At 38.3% G+C, this 11,765-nt stretch overlaps 1 protein-coding gene across 2 annotated transcripts in view; it reads left to right on the forward strand.

Annotated features, from left to right (window-relative positions):
- Positions 1 to 11,765, forward strand: part of LOC107655919 (glycine receptor subunit beta-like) — a 32,154-nt gene that overhangs the window by 5,968 nt on the left and 14,421 nt on the right. For both annotated transcript variants that reach the window (XM_016443553.1, XM_016443545.1), the window contains 4 exons: positions 5,520 to 5,587; positions 5,815 to 6,041; positions 7,686 to 7,768; positions 7,919 to 8,059. In XM_016443553.1, coding sequence (XP_016299039.1) covers positions 5,520 to 5,587; positions 5,815 to 6,041; positions 7,686 to 7,768; positions 7,919 to 8,059 — 519 coding nt within the window. The remainder of the gene's footprint in view (positions 1 to 5,519; positions 5,588 to 5,814; positions 6,042 to 7,685; positions 7,769 to 7,918; positions 8,060 to 11,765) is intronic.

The following is an 11,765-nucleotide window of genomic DNA, read 5'->3' on the forward strand; positions in this document are numbered from 1 at the left end:
TAGTGTTCACTGTATAAATTAAATATAGATTTTTATCACAGCTGTTTTGTTGTTTGATGATCAGTATTTATAGGCCGCTGTCCCTTTAAGACCTGATGCACGGATCCGATATAATGGTACACATCACATCCGATTTCTTTCTCAGCTGTTTTCATTCACTTGAGACATAACTGACTGCGTTTACCTGAATGATTGTCGAGATGGGTATTTTGTCATAATTTTATGTATATGTGTCTGTTCAGGATTCAGAAGAGGATTCAGTTCGGTGTTCGCGCACCGTCTGAAACGCGGGAGCGCGCTTCATGTGTGTGCGGCTGTGCACGTAGAGAAGAACGAAGTAACGAATCGAGTTCCCTTTCGCCTTTTCTCTCTGTAATTGTTTAAAATTTGCTTGCTTGTGTAAATACGGACAAATGATAAACTTATACTCTATTATGGTTAAATTTTGCAATTAAACCACGGATCACATGCGTGCCGAACCGTGGGGCTTGGTCCATACGGAACACGGATCAACTACGATCCGTTTAACCACTATATAGAACTCATTATAATCAGTGATGCTGTCTACACTGGATGTGGCGCGTCGCAACACAACAAATTCCCAACAGAAAACTGCTGCTGCATTCTATTTATGACGTATTGACACAAATTTCAAATGATTTTCAACGGTCGCTTTTTTGCACCCAGTGTAGACACGGTGAAATAAAGGCAGGAATCTCTGTGTGTCTGTCTGTCTGTTTACATTTTTATTATGTCGAGAACCGTTCATCCAATCGACTTCACGCGTGGCGGGTGTGTTGCTGCGGACCCAAGGGAGTGCAGTGTTGCATTTTGGTGCAATATGGACACGCGACACGTTCAGAATTAATAAATTTAATAAACTACAGAACAGCGTGATCCGGAAGCGGCGTGCCTCAAGCTGGATTTATACTTTCGCCTAGCTCCGCTCCGTGAACCTCCGCTGACTACGCGCGCACCTTCCCAAACGGACGAGGCTTTTATTACTTTTTATTACTTATAGCTTTTTTACTTGTCGTGTTCGCCGTTGTACTATTCTTTGAAACGACAGGGGCCGACGAGGAGTAATTGTCCTCTAAAACCATCGGGAATCACCCGTGAGAAGAAGGCATTTGCCGGTGTTGTGCCCAATTCTGACCCCTACCAGATTATTACCCCCTTAGTATTGGTAGGTTTAGGTGTGGGGGAGTAGTTAGGATTAGGGGTGGGGTTAGGATTAGGCAATCAGATAGCGATTTCAACGAGAGGGGTAATAATTTTGCAGGGGGTCGAAAATGAGCACAAGACCGGTACAAGACTTCTCACGTGATGAATGAGTTGATGAATTAAAAATTTCTTAAATTTCAGCTCATTTTTTTTACACCAACAATATACTATAGGCGTACTGCTTACAGAACTCAGGTGATTTTTCAAACTTGATGTGCTGTTGTGGTAGGCCAGTTTCAAATCGCATATTTGGCACACTGCCTTTGTCTTGTCCTCACTCAATTTAAAGTGCTCCCACACAGCTGTGGTCTTCTGCATTTTTGTCTTCGCTTCCAGATGAACTGAATCATGACGTTCATGACGTTCACTCATGGGAGATTCATAGTCAAGTGCGAATGAGAACCGTTTCGCGGGGGATGCCAGGTGTTCGAAAAAAAACAAAAAAAAGAATATTCGAAACTCAAAATTGAAAATAGAATGTCAACCCATTCGAATATTCGAATAATCGAATACTCTGGTCCAGCCCTATAAATAAGTATGTATGTTAAATAAATAAATGTATGATAGTTTTGTGTTCCACGTTTTATTATCAAGTGTTCATGAGATGGATTGCCTGAGGGAAGAAACGGTTCCTGTGTCTGGTCGTTCTGGTGCTCAGTGCTCTGTAGCGTTGACCAGATGGCAACAGTTCAAAGAGGGAGTGTGCTGGATGTGAGGGGTCCAGAGTGATTTTGCCAGCCCTTTTGCTCACTCTGGATAAGTACAGTTCTTGGAGAGTGGGGAGGGTCGTACCAGTGATTTGCTCAGCAGTGCAGAGGACGGATTCAATGATGGCGGAGTAGAACTGTTCAGCAGCTCCTGTGGCAGGTTGAACTTCCTCAGTTGGCGAAGGAAATACAGCCTCTGCTGGGCCTTTTTAACAATGTGAATCTCCCACCAGGTCCTGAGAGATGGTGTTGCCCAGGAACCTGAATGACTCCACTGTCGTTACAGTGCTGTCTATGATGGGGGAGTGCAGGGAGGTTTCTCCTGAAGTCCACGATCCTCTCCACTGTTTTGAGCGTATTGAGCTCCAGGTTGTTAAGTCTGCATCAGACAGACAGCTCTTTTACCTCCTGTCTTTAGGCAGACTCGTCACCGTCCTGAATGAGGCCGATAAGTGTGGCGTCGTCTGCAAACTTTAGGAGCTTGACAGAGGGGTCTTTAGATGTGCAGTCATTGGTATACAGGGAGAAGAGTAGGGGGGAGAGGACGCAACCCTAAGGAGCTCCAGTGCTGCTTGTACGGGTGCTGGATGAGAATTTCCCAGCCTTACTAGATGCTGCCTGTCTGTCAGGAAGCTGGTGATCCACTGACAGACAGAGGTGGGCACGGATAGCTGAGTTAGTTTGGGCAGGAGGAGGTTTGGAATGATAGTGTTGAAAGCCGAACTGAAATCCACAAACAGGATCCTCACATAAGACCCTGGTCTGTCCAGATGTTGCAGGATGTAGTGCAGTCCCATGTTGACTGCATCATCCGCAGACCTGTTTGCTCAGTAAGCAAACTGTAGGGGGTCCAGTAAGGGTCCGGTGATGTCCTTCAGATAAGCCAACACCAAGTTTTGAAATGACTTCATGGCCACAGACTTTAGAGCTACAGGTCTGTAGTTAAGTACTGTAATTTTGGGTTTCTTTGGGACGGGGATGATGGTGGAGCGTTTGAAGCAGGAAGGGACTTCACACAGCTCCAGTGATCTGCTGAAAATCTGTGAAAAGATGGGGGCCAGCTGGTCAGCACAGGTTTTCAGACAGGCTGGTGTGATACCGTCTGGGCCTGGTGCCTTTCTTCTCTTGTTCTTTCTGAAGACCTGACGCACATAATTTTCACTGATCTGAAGTGCAGGAGTGGGGGAGAGGGGGTGTTAACAGTGGTTTTTTTCAAACCTGCAATACAACTCGTTTAGATTGTCTGCCAGTTGTTGATTCTCCACACTGCTGGAGGATGGTGTCTCGTAGTTGGGCATGTCTTTCAGCCCTTTCCACACTGAAGCAGGGTCACTGGAAGAAAATTGGTTCCTTAGCTTTTCAGAATAATTCCTCTTTGCCACTCTGATCTCCTTTTCCAGTGTGTATTTGACCTGTTTATACAAGACTCTGTCCCCATTCTTGTAAGCATCTTCTTTGGCCTGACGGAGATGTCTGAGTTTTGCAGTGAACCATGGTTTGTCATTGTTTAATGTTAAATAAGTCCTGGTAGGAATGCACATGTCTTCACAGAAACTGATATAGGGTGTTACAGTCTCTGTGAGCTCATCCAGATAATTGGTAGCAGCTTCAAAAACACTCCAATCAGTGCAGTCGAAACAGGCTTGTAAATCCCGCTCTGTTTCATTAGTCCTTTACAGTCCTTAATACAGGTTTAGCTGATTTAAGTTTCTGCCTGTAGGTCGGTATAAGATAAACCAAACAGTGATCAGAGAGCCCCAAAGCTGCCCGTGGGACAGAGTGATATACATCCTTTATTGTGGTATAACAGTGATCTAATATATTGCTGTCTCTGGTGGGACATGTAACGTGCTGTCTGTATTTTTGGTAGTTCACGGGAGAGATTTGCTTTATTGAAGTCCCCAAGAATGATTATAACAGAGTCCGGGTGTTGTTGTTCTGTGTCAGTGATTTGATAAGCGAGTTTCTGTAAAGCCAGGCTTACGTGTGCTTGCGGAGGAATGTAAACACTCACGAGAATGAACGAAGAAAACTCCCGCGGCGAATAGAAAGGTTTACAGTAAATGAAGAGCGCTTCTAGATCGGGACAGCGTATATACTTTAACGCTGTTAACGTCTGTACACCACCTTTCATTGATGTAAAAGCATGTCCCGCCGCAACGCGATTTCCCCGCTGATTCTGCGTCGCGATCCGCTCTGAACAGCTGGAAGCCCAGCAAATGTAGCGTGCTGTCTGGAATGGCGTCATTTAGCCTGGTCTCCGTGAAACACAGAGCAGCAGAGTTTGAAAAATCCTTATTTGTCCGGGAGAGCAGAAGAAGTTTATATGTTTTGTTGGGTAGAGAGCGTAGATTCGCCAGATGGATGATAGGCAGCGCCGTTCGAAATCCGCGCTGTCTAAAATGAACGAATGCACCGGCTCGCTTCCCCTGTCTGCGCGTCCTGAAGCTTTTTATTTCATAACACATGAAATAAAAATTTTTGATAACACTTTACAATGAGGTTAAATTGGTAACAATAACTATAAATAGGAAATATAAAATAACAATATACTTGAACTAATGCACTAGGTATTATGAACTAACAATTATCAATATTTTTACAGCATATATTATTATACTGTAGGTAAATTAATGTCTACATATACTAATATATTTTACAAATATATATGAAATATTAATTATGAATGAACATAAATTACCAATGAGCAATCATATACATTTAAACATTTAACATAGCTTGATTAAAAAATTAAAATTAAAAAATTTATTATTACTGTCAATGAATTGAACCTTGTAAAGTGCTATCAAAATATGGGTTATGTTAACCAATTTAGACATTACTTATATATATATATATATATATATATTCATGGTCAAATGTAGTTAATATTATTTTCTCTATATATATATAAAAAAGATACATTTTATTTAAATTTATATGGAAATATATTAAATATATTTTTGACATATTTATGTATAAACAGAATAGATTTTGTCTATTTTTCATATATACACACACACATACTTGTACGTGCACACACACACACACACATATATGTATATATAAAAATATATATGTACAGTATATATATATATAATCTTTTTAGTATTCATGTCATACCCTGATTATCAAACCTCTCAGACCTCTAGCAAGTTCATAAAACAGCTATAAAATTCAATGCTTGCTCTTTTTTCACAAAAAAAGTCGCAAATAACATAATGGATGACCTCATTAGAATGATCATTTAATCACAGTGTCAGAGAATGGCAGAGTGTGTATTGTACAGAGTAATTGGAAATTCTCTTCCGTGGTGCTGCTGAGGATCACAAGACCCTGTGGAATTAGAATGTGTCATTCTGAACCCAGTGGAATAAGAATATGTCAGAACGAAACTCCATTAGATCAATGGGCATCTGCTACAGTCCCGAGTTCTCACATCCAGCAGAGCACAAAATATGCTCACATTTGAGAGTATTTATTTCGCACTTTGGTGAATCTGAGAATAGGACACATATTTTATCCTACACACATGGCTGATGTCCATGATTATATTCCTCTGAAAGGCATGCTATCATGTGTTTGCAGGTATCCCAGTGGAGGATAAGGTGAACATCTTCATCAACAGCTTTGGGTCAATCCAGGAGACCACAATGGTTTGTAAAAAAACATTAGTTAGTATGTGTCTGTAATTTACTGTCTATTTATTCTACCCACCTAACTGTTTTTACATATCTTTTCTTTGCATATTTTTTGTTTCGTATTAGTCATTTATGCACACAATCTTGTTAAATGTTGTATGTTTGATTGATTTTAAAATATATTTGTCTATTTTTATACTACAGTATGTTGTACCAAGACAAATTGTATGTTTCATTTCCAGGATTACCGTGTTAACATATTCCTGCGCCAGCGCTGGAATGACCCACGGCTACGGTTGCCAGCTGATTTTAAGTCGGATGCATTGACCGTTGATCCAAAAATGTTCCAGTGCCTATGGAAACCAGATCTGTTTTTCGCCAATGAAAAAAATGCTAATTTTCACGATGTTACACAGGAAAACATACTCCTGTTCATTTTCCGCAATGGAGACGTCCTCATCAGCATGAGGTAATCCATGGTCAGATATTTCACAGTTTTGTAAAAAAAAAAAAACTTATATATATATATAAAACAGTGTTAGTGAAAGCATTAAAAGAAATAACTTTTCACATGGTAGTAAAATGTACTGCTTTGCTCTGTAGTGCAAATATGCAAACATATTAAATATGCATTATACTGTATATGGAAATAAAATGATTTTGCTGTTTTGGTTAATAAGCCACAAGAGACCTACGTTATTACATATAGGGGTTGTTCATATTCTGGATGTTCTAGATAAAAATGCGTAATGCAGTTCATTGTTTCAAGCAATATGATAATAAAAACACCAATGTTCAGTGTATAGTTATCCCTAAATTATTTGCTATTACTAAAACTAATCCGAATAATCAATTTATCCACCATGTAATATAGTTCATGAGGCCATTTACAGAAGCCAAGCAACATAGTAGTTCTTTAGCATCAAATCATCATATTAAAATGATTTCTGAAGAATCATGTGACACTGAAGACTGGAGTAATGGCTGCTGAATAGTTCAGCTTTGCTATCACAGGAATGAATTACATTTTAAAATATATTAAAATAGAAAACAGTTATGTTAAATTGCAGTTATATTTCACAGTATTGCTGTTTTTACTGTATTTTTAATCAAACAAATGCAGCATTGGTCAGTATAAGAGACTTTAAAATTAAAAAGTCTTGCCGACCCTACACTTTTGAATGGTAGTGTAGATGAATGACATTGCTGCATTTTGTGATTACATTTTAAAGTAAGCCAGGCTTCCCAAGCAGTCTTAAAGTAGTCACCATTCTTAGAATTTTTTATCATATAGGTTCACTTTCAAATCTTATAATCTAATCTCTTTATGAGGTTTCAGAAAGTTTAGCGCTTTGTATCAAAGAATATCAGTGCTTGATGCATTATTCACCAGATGGTTTGCAGTAGATTAAAATTAGCCCTAAACAGTATTTGTAACTACAGGTGAATCTCAATAAATTAGAATGTCATGGAAAAGTTCATTTATTGAGATTAATATGAAGAAAACTGTTCATACTGCTTTTATAATAGAAACATAAAAGGGTGTCACGTTTCAATTTCAAGTTTTTAAAGTGCTATTTCCCCCCATTTCAAATCTGGCCCTGGAGTTTATTTATTTCACAGATATGAAATGCTTATTGCACCTCTGGCAATGTGTCCTTGTTACATTTGCTTCGCTGAAAGAGCTGTTGAAATGATTCTTCTCGTATTCACATTTATCATTTGACACTTTTTCACTATATATTTATCTTGTTGTTTTTCTTGCTATTTATTCTGTTCTGATTCTTAACCGCAGCATATTTAGATAGCAGGATGCTTGAAGCTATGGCTGTTTGGTCAAGCTGAAAGGGTCTTTGTGGCATCTTTGCTTTTCCATGTGTGAGAGAGCCTTGGAGTGAGAATCTCATCCCACAGCCTTCTTTACTCTTTCTCTCTCTCTCTCTCTCTCTCTCTCTCTCTCTCTCATCTGCTACTGCTGCTCCACATGCACCCAAGACTAATGAACCTTGCAGCGTGTGTGTGTCTATCCTCTCTTCACATACTCTCTCGCACACATGCCGTCTGTTCTAAATTCTAAAAAACTCTATTCGAGTAAATTCTCTTTTTTTTTCAGGTTGTCTGTCACTCTTTCTTGCCCTCTGGACCTAACACTGTTTCCTATGGACACCCAGCTCTGCAATATGCAGTTAGAGAGCTGTAAGTGAAATAAACACATACCCACACAAACTGGTACTCCTGCAATAGGACAAAACTACCTAATTTTATATTTATTTTAAGAGATGGAAATAAGGATGAGGTGAAATGTTCATGTAATGTTGTGTGTCTTTTTTTTTTGTGTGTATGTAGATGGCTATACCACAAAGGATCTCGTTTTTATGTGGCAGTCTGGAGACCCTGTTCAGATGGATGAGATTGCTTTACCACAGTTTGATGTAAAGCAAGAGGACATTAAGTATAGAAACTGCACAAAGTTCTACCCGGGAACAGGTATGGATTGACATATAAATATACACTTATATTTACATACATATTAAAGGAGGGCAACACAGAAAGAGGACATAGTGTTCAGTACGGCAACAGCTCAAGAATAGCGCACACACACACACACACACACACACACACACACACACACACACACACTCTGTGTAATGCAAGTGAGAAAACGCTGACCTCATACCTCTTTTACACTCCTAATTCAAACTCAGATGAATCAATACCTCTGAGATGGGTAGCTTGGCAGAACCACCTCAGTATTAGAGCCAGAGTCTTACTGTAGCATTAAACACTTGGAAATGATGTTGGTTATGAAGTATCTTGTTAAATGGTAAATGTTCATGCCTGAGTACCTTCTGTTCTCTCATCAAGCTCTAAACACCTGATCCATTTCTTTATGTGTGGGAACTGTATGTTCCCTTTTTGTTCCCACACCCTAGCTATGATAGGAATAGCATACTACCATTCCACCCATGCTATTTCTGCAGTAACTAATTACATTAGTTAACATGAATTAACAATAAAAAATACTTCTAAAACATTTATTAGTCTAAGTTAATGTTAATTTCAACATTTAGTAATACATTATTAAAATCAAAAGTTGTATACGTTAATATTATTTAATAGACCTGAAATAGATTTAACATGAACTTACAATGAACAGTTGTATTTTTTATCTAACATTAACAAAGGTAATTAAAACTTAAAACAATAACAAATTTATTTCTCATTGTTAATTAATGTTAGTTAATGCATTAGCTAACTTGAACTTATGAAACCTTGTAAAGTTACCTTAACATTTGCCACTGTTTTTTTTTACATACTATTTCTAGTGTACATATCTAACAGTATGCAAGTATTTCATTCTGAACGTAGCTGGTCTCTTACTTTATTCACAGATCTTAGATATAGCTACAGTATCTATGATGCTGCTGCATTCTGAGCCTGAGGCAAGCTGGCAGAGATGTTAGTGATAATGATACTGTTAATGTTGCTATAGACTGTGCACAGCATGTTTGCCATGTGATCTGTGTAGTTATGTTTGTGTTTCATTTTAGGAGAATCTTACCGTGGCCAAGAGAGCTCAACACGTTGCAACTTAAGAAAACGCATGCAAATAGAAAAAGCACCAGCAAATTAAGAAAACAACTTCATCAGTTTGACAACACATGCGCTGCAAATACTCACGATACAGAAATGCGCTGCAAATACTCGCAACACAACCAAATACAGAAAGGCGCTATGTACAATGTGACCAAATACAGAAAAGCATTGCAAGTAGCACAGACCACAATGGAAATGTTTCAAGGGAACCCCCAACGACCCTTACGAAAATTAACCATGGTTTTATAGTAATAACCATGTTTTTGGCATATTGATTACCATTTGTATAACCACAGTTGTACAAATACTATATGGTTAACTATGGTTAGTGTAGCAAAACCATGGTTAATTTGTGGTTACCATGGTTTAACTATAGTAACCTTTTTTTAATAGTAAAACCATGGTTAAATTTCTTAAGGGAATTTGTAAAAGTAAGTTTACATAGCTTTTTCACAGTTACAGTAATTGTATATTTTGTCAGCTCATTTAGGCTAATAATATCCAAAAAATCTAAGGAATCATATGATCAGGATATATAAAATAAACAAAAATCTCACCTTTCAGAGTAGACATTGTTAAGCATGTCTCAACCAGGTTCATCACTTGTTGCAGTTCCCTTAAATGTGTCCGATGGTATGTGGGTATTTGCAGCACGTTTCTGTATTTGGTTGTGTCATGAGTATTTGCAGTGCATGTGTTGTCAAACTGGTGAAGTTGTTTTCTTAAAGGGGTCCTATTATGCTCTTTTACAAAGTCTTGATTTTGTTTTGGGGGTGTACTAGAACAGGCTCTCATACTAGGTTGTTCGAAAAACACATTATTTTTCACATATTTTACATTATTACAACACCTCTCTCCCCAGTCTGGCATGAACGGCTCGAACAGTTCCTGTATCAAATTAAGGCCCGCCTTCTGAAATACGAAATGTGCTGTGATTGGTTAGCTGGGCCAGTGTGTGTTGTGATTGGTTAGCTGGGCCAGTGTGTGTTGTGATTGGCACTACTCGGCGCCTGGTCGGGAAATGTCATGCCCCTTACCGTAGCCACCTGCGAGCTTCAGTGTAAATATTGCATCAAAATCAAATAAATTTGAGCGCGATTTAAACCCGGATGATTGTAACCACTCTAAGTTCGTCTGCTTTGGGAAAGCTAGCGTGTCTCCGACATAGTGATGGTAACACTCGTTGCCTTCTCTAGTGCAGCTCAAAAAGGTCTCTTCCCATTTGTCGATCTTTGTGATATCACAAATCCCGGAAAATATGCGTTGTAGTCCAAACGAGTCTTTCGTTGTAGTTTTTGAAAAGTGATTTCTGTTAAATAAAATATCTCCTTTTGAATTGGACTTTGAGCTTTGTAACTTCGCAGATCTTTTTTATGCTCAAACATTAATATTACAGACTAACTAAAATTGAAAAAGTGAAAAAGCATAATAGGACCCCTTTAATTTGCTGGGGGGGGGGGGTTTCTATTTGCATGTCTTATTTTTTTTTTCCATTTGCAGCGCTTTGAGGTCTCTCAGCCATCACAGAGTATGGTGTGAATACCTGGCTTTAGTACTACAGTGTATGCAACCCCACCGCCTTATCAGTAAGGTATCAAGACCAAACCTGAAATGTGTTCCATTTAATTCATTATAGTGGATTCTCTTTAAAAGGAACTTAGTGTTGTAAGTCTTTTAAAAGTCTAATATATTTCAGCTTTTATATATTTAGTTTTTAAAATCTAAATCTCAAGCCATCCAAGATGTAGAGGTTTTTTTTTTCTTCAGAATTTGGTTAAATTTAGCATTACATAACTTGTTGAATAGTGGATTCTCTGTAGCGAATGGGTGCCGTCAGATGAGAGTTCGAACAGCTGATAAAAACATCACAGTAATCGACACGACTCCGGTCCATCAGTTAATGTCTTATGAGCTAAAAAGCAGCAAACCATAGCTTCCGGCTAAAAGGTCCTCTATCCATAATATTGCTTTTTCCAGTAAAAAAAGTTGTGTGAATCAGGAGAGAAATACGCACAGAGCATAGTGAAAACAGTCCAAAACAGTTCCAAACAAACATCAGTGGATTTTGATGTGAAAGGACAACAGGGAATGTACTTTTTCACTGGAGGAAACGTTATTATTGTAGTGAATCAGCTCAAAGGGGAAATATGAATAATTAATCATAACTAGTTAATATTCATTATAAATTTTTAGATCCGCTGTAAGCATTCATTTGACCTCTCAGTGTCAACTGGCTGTTAATTCTAAGAACGTTAATTTCCTGGTTAAGGAAAATAACTTTCTTACTGTACAATACTACTCAGAGCATGTAGCAAAAATCTGCATGATTAGGGACTCCAGTTATGAGCAAACAATGAACAACGTCAAGTGTGATACAAGTAAGACTTTATTAACTACATAAACACTTAAACTAGTCTAACATACACACATACAAACACACATACAGTTGGTATAGGAAAAGGTTTAAAGCTTAGGCAGTAAAAAGAAGAGAAATAAAAACATGAAGCTATGGTACCATTCGATATTCAGCAGATCTACAGCCTGAAGGAAACATCAGTTTCTTAGTTCAAACACACCTTTGTAAAAAGGTGCAAAT

This window comes from Sinocyclocheilus anshuiensis, unplaced genomic scaffold, assembly GCF_001515605.1.
Source record: "Sinocyclocheilus anshuiensis isolate Anshui unplaced genomic scaffold, SAMN03320099.WGS_v1.1 scaffold85, whole genome shotgun sequence".
NCBI classification, from domain to species: Eukaryota; Metazoa; Chordata; class Actinopteri; order Cypriniformes; family Cyprinidae; genus Sinocyclocheilus; species Sinocyclocheilus anshuiensis.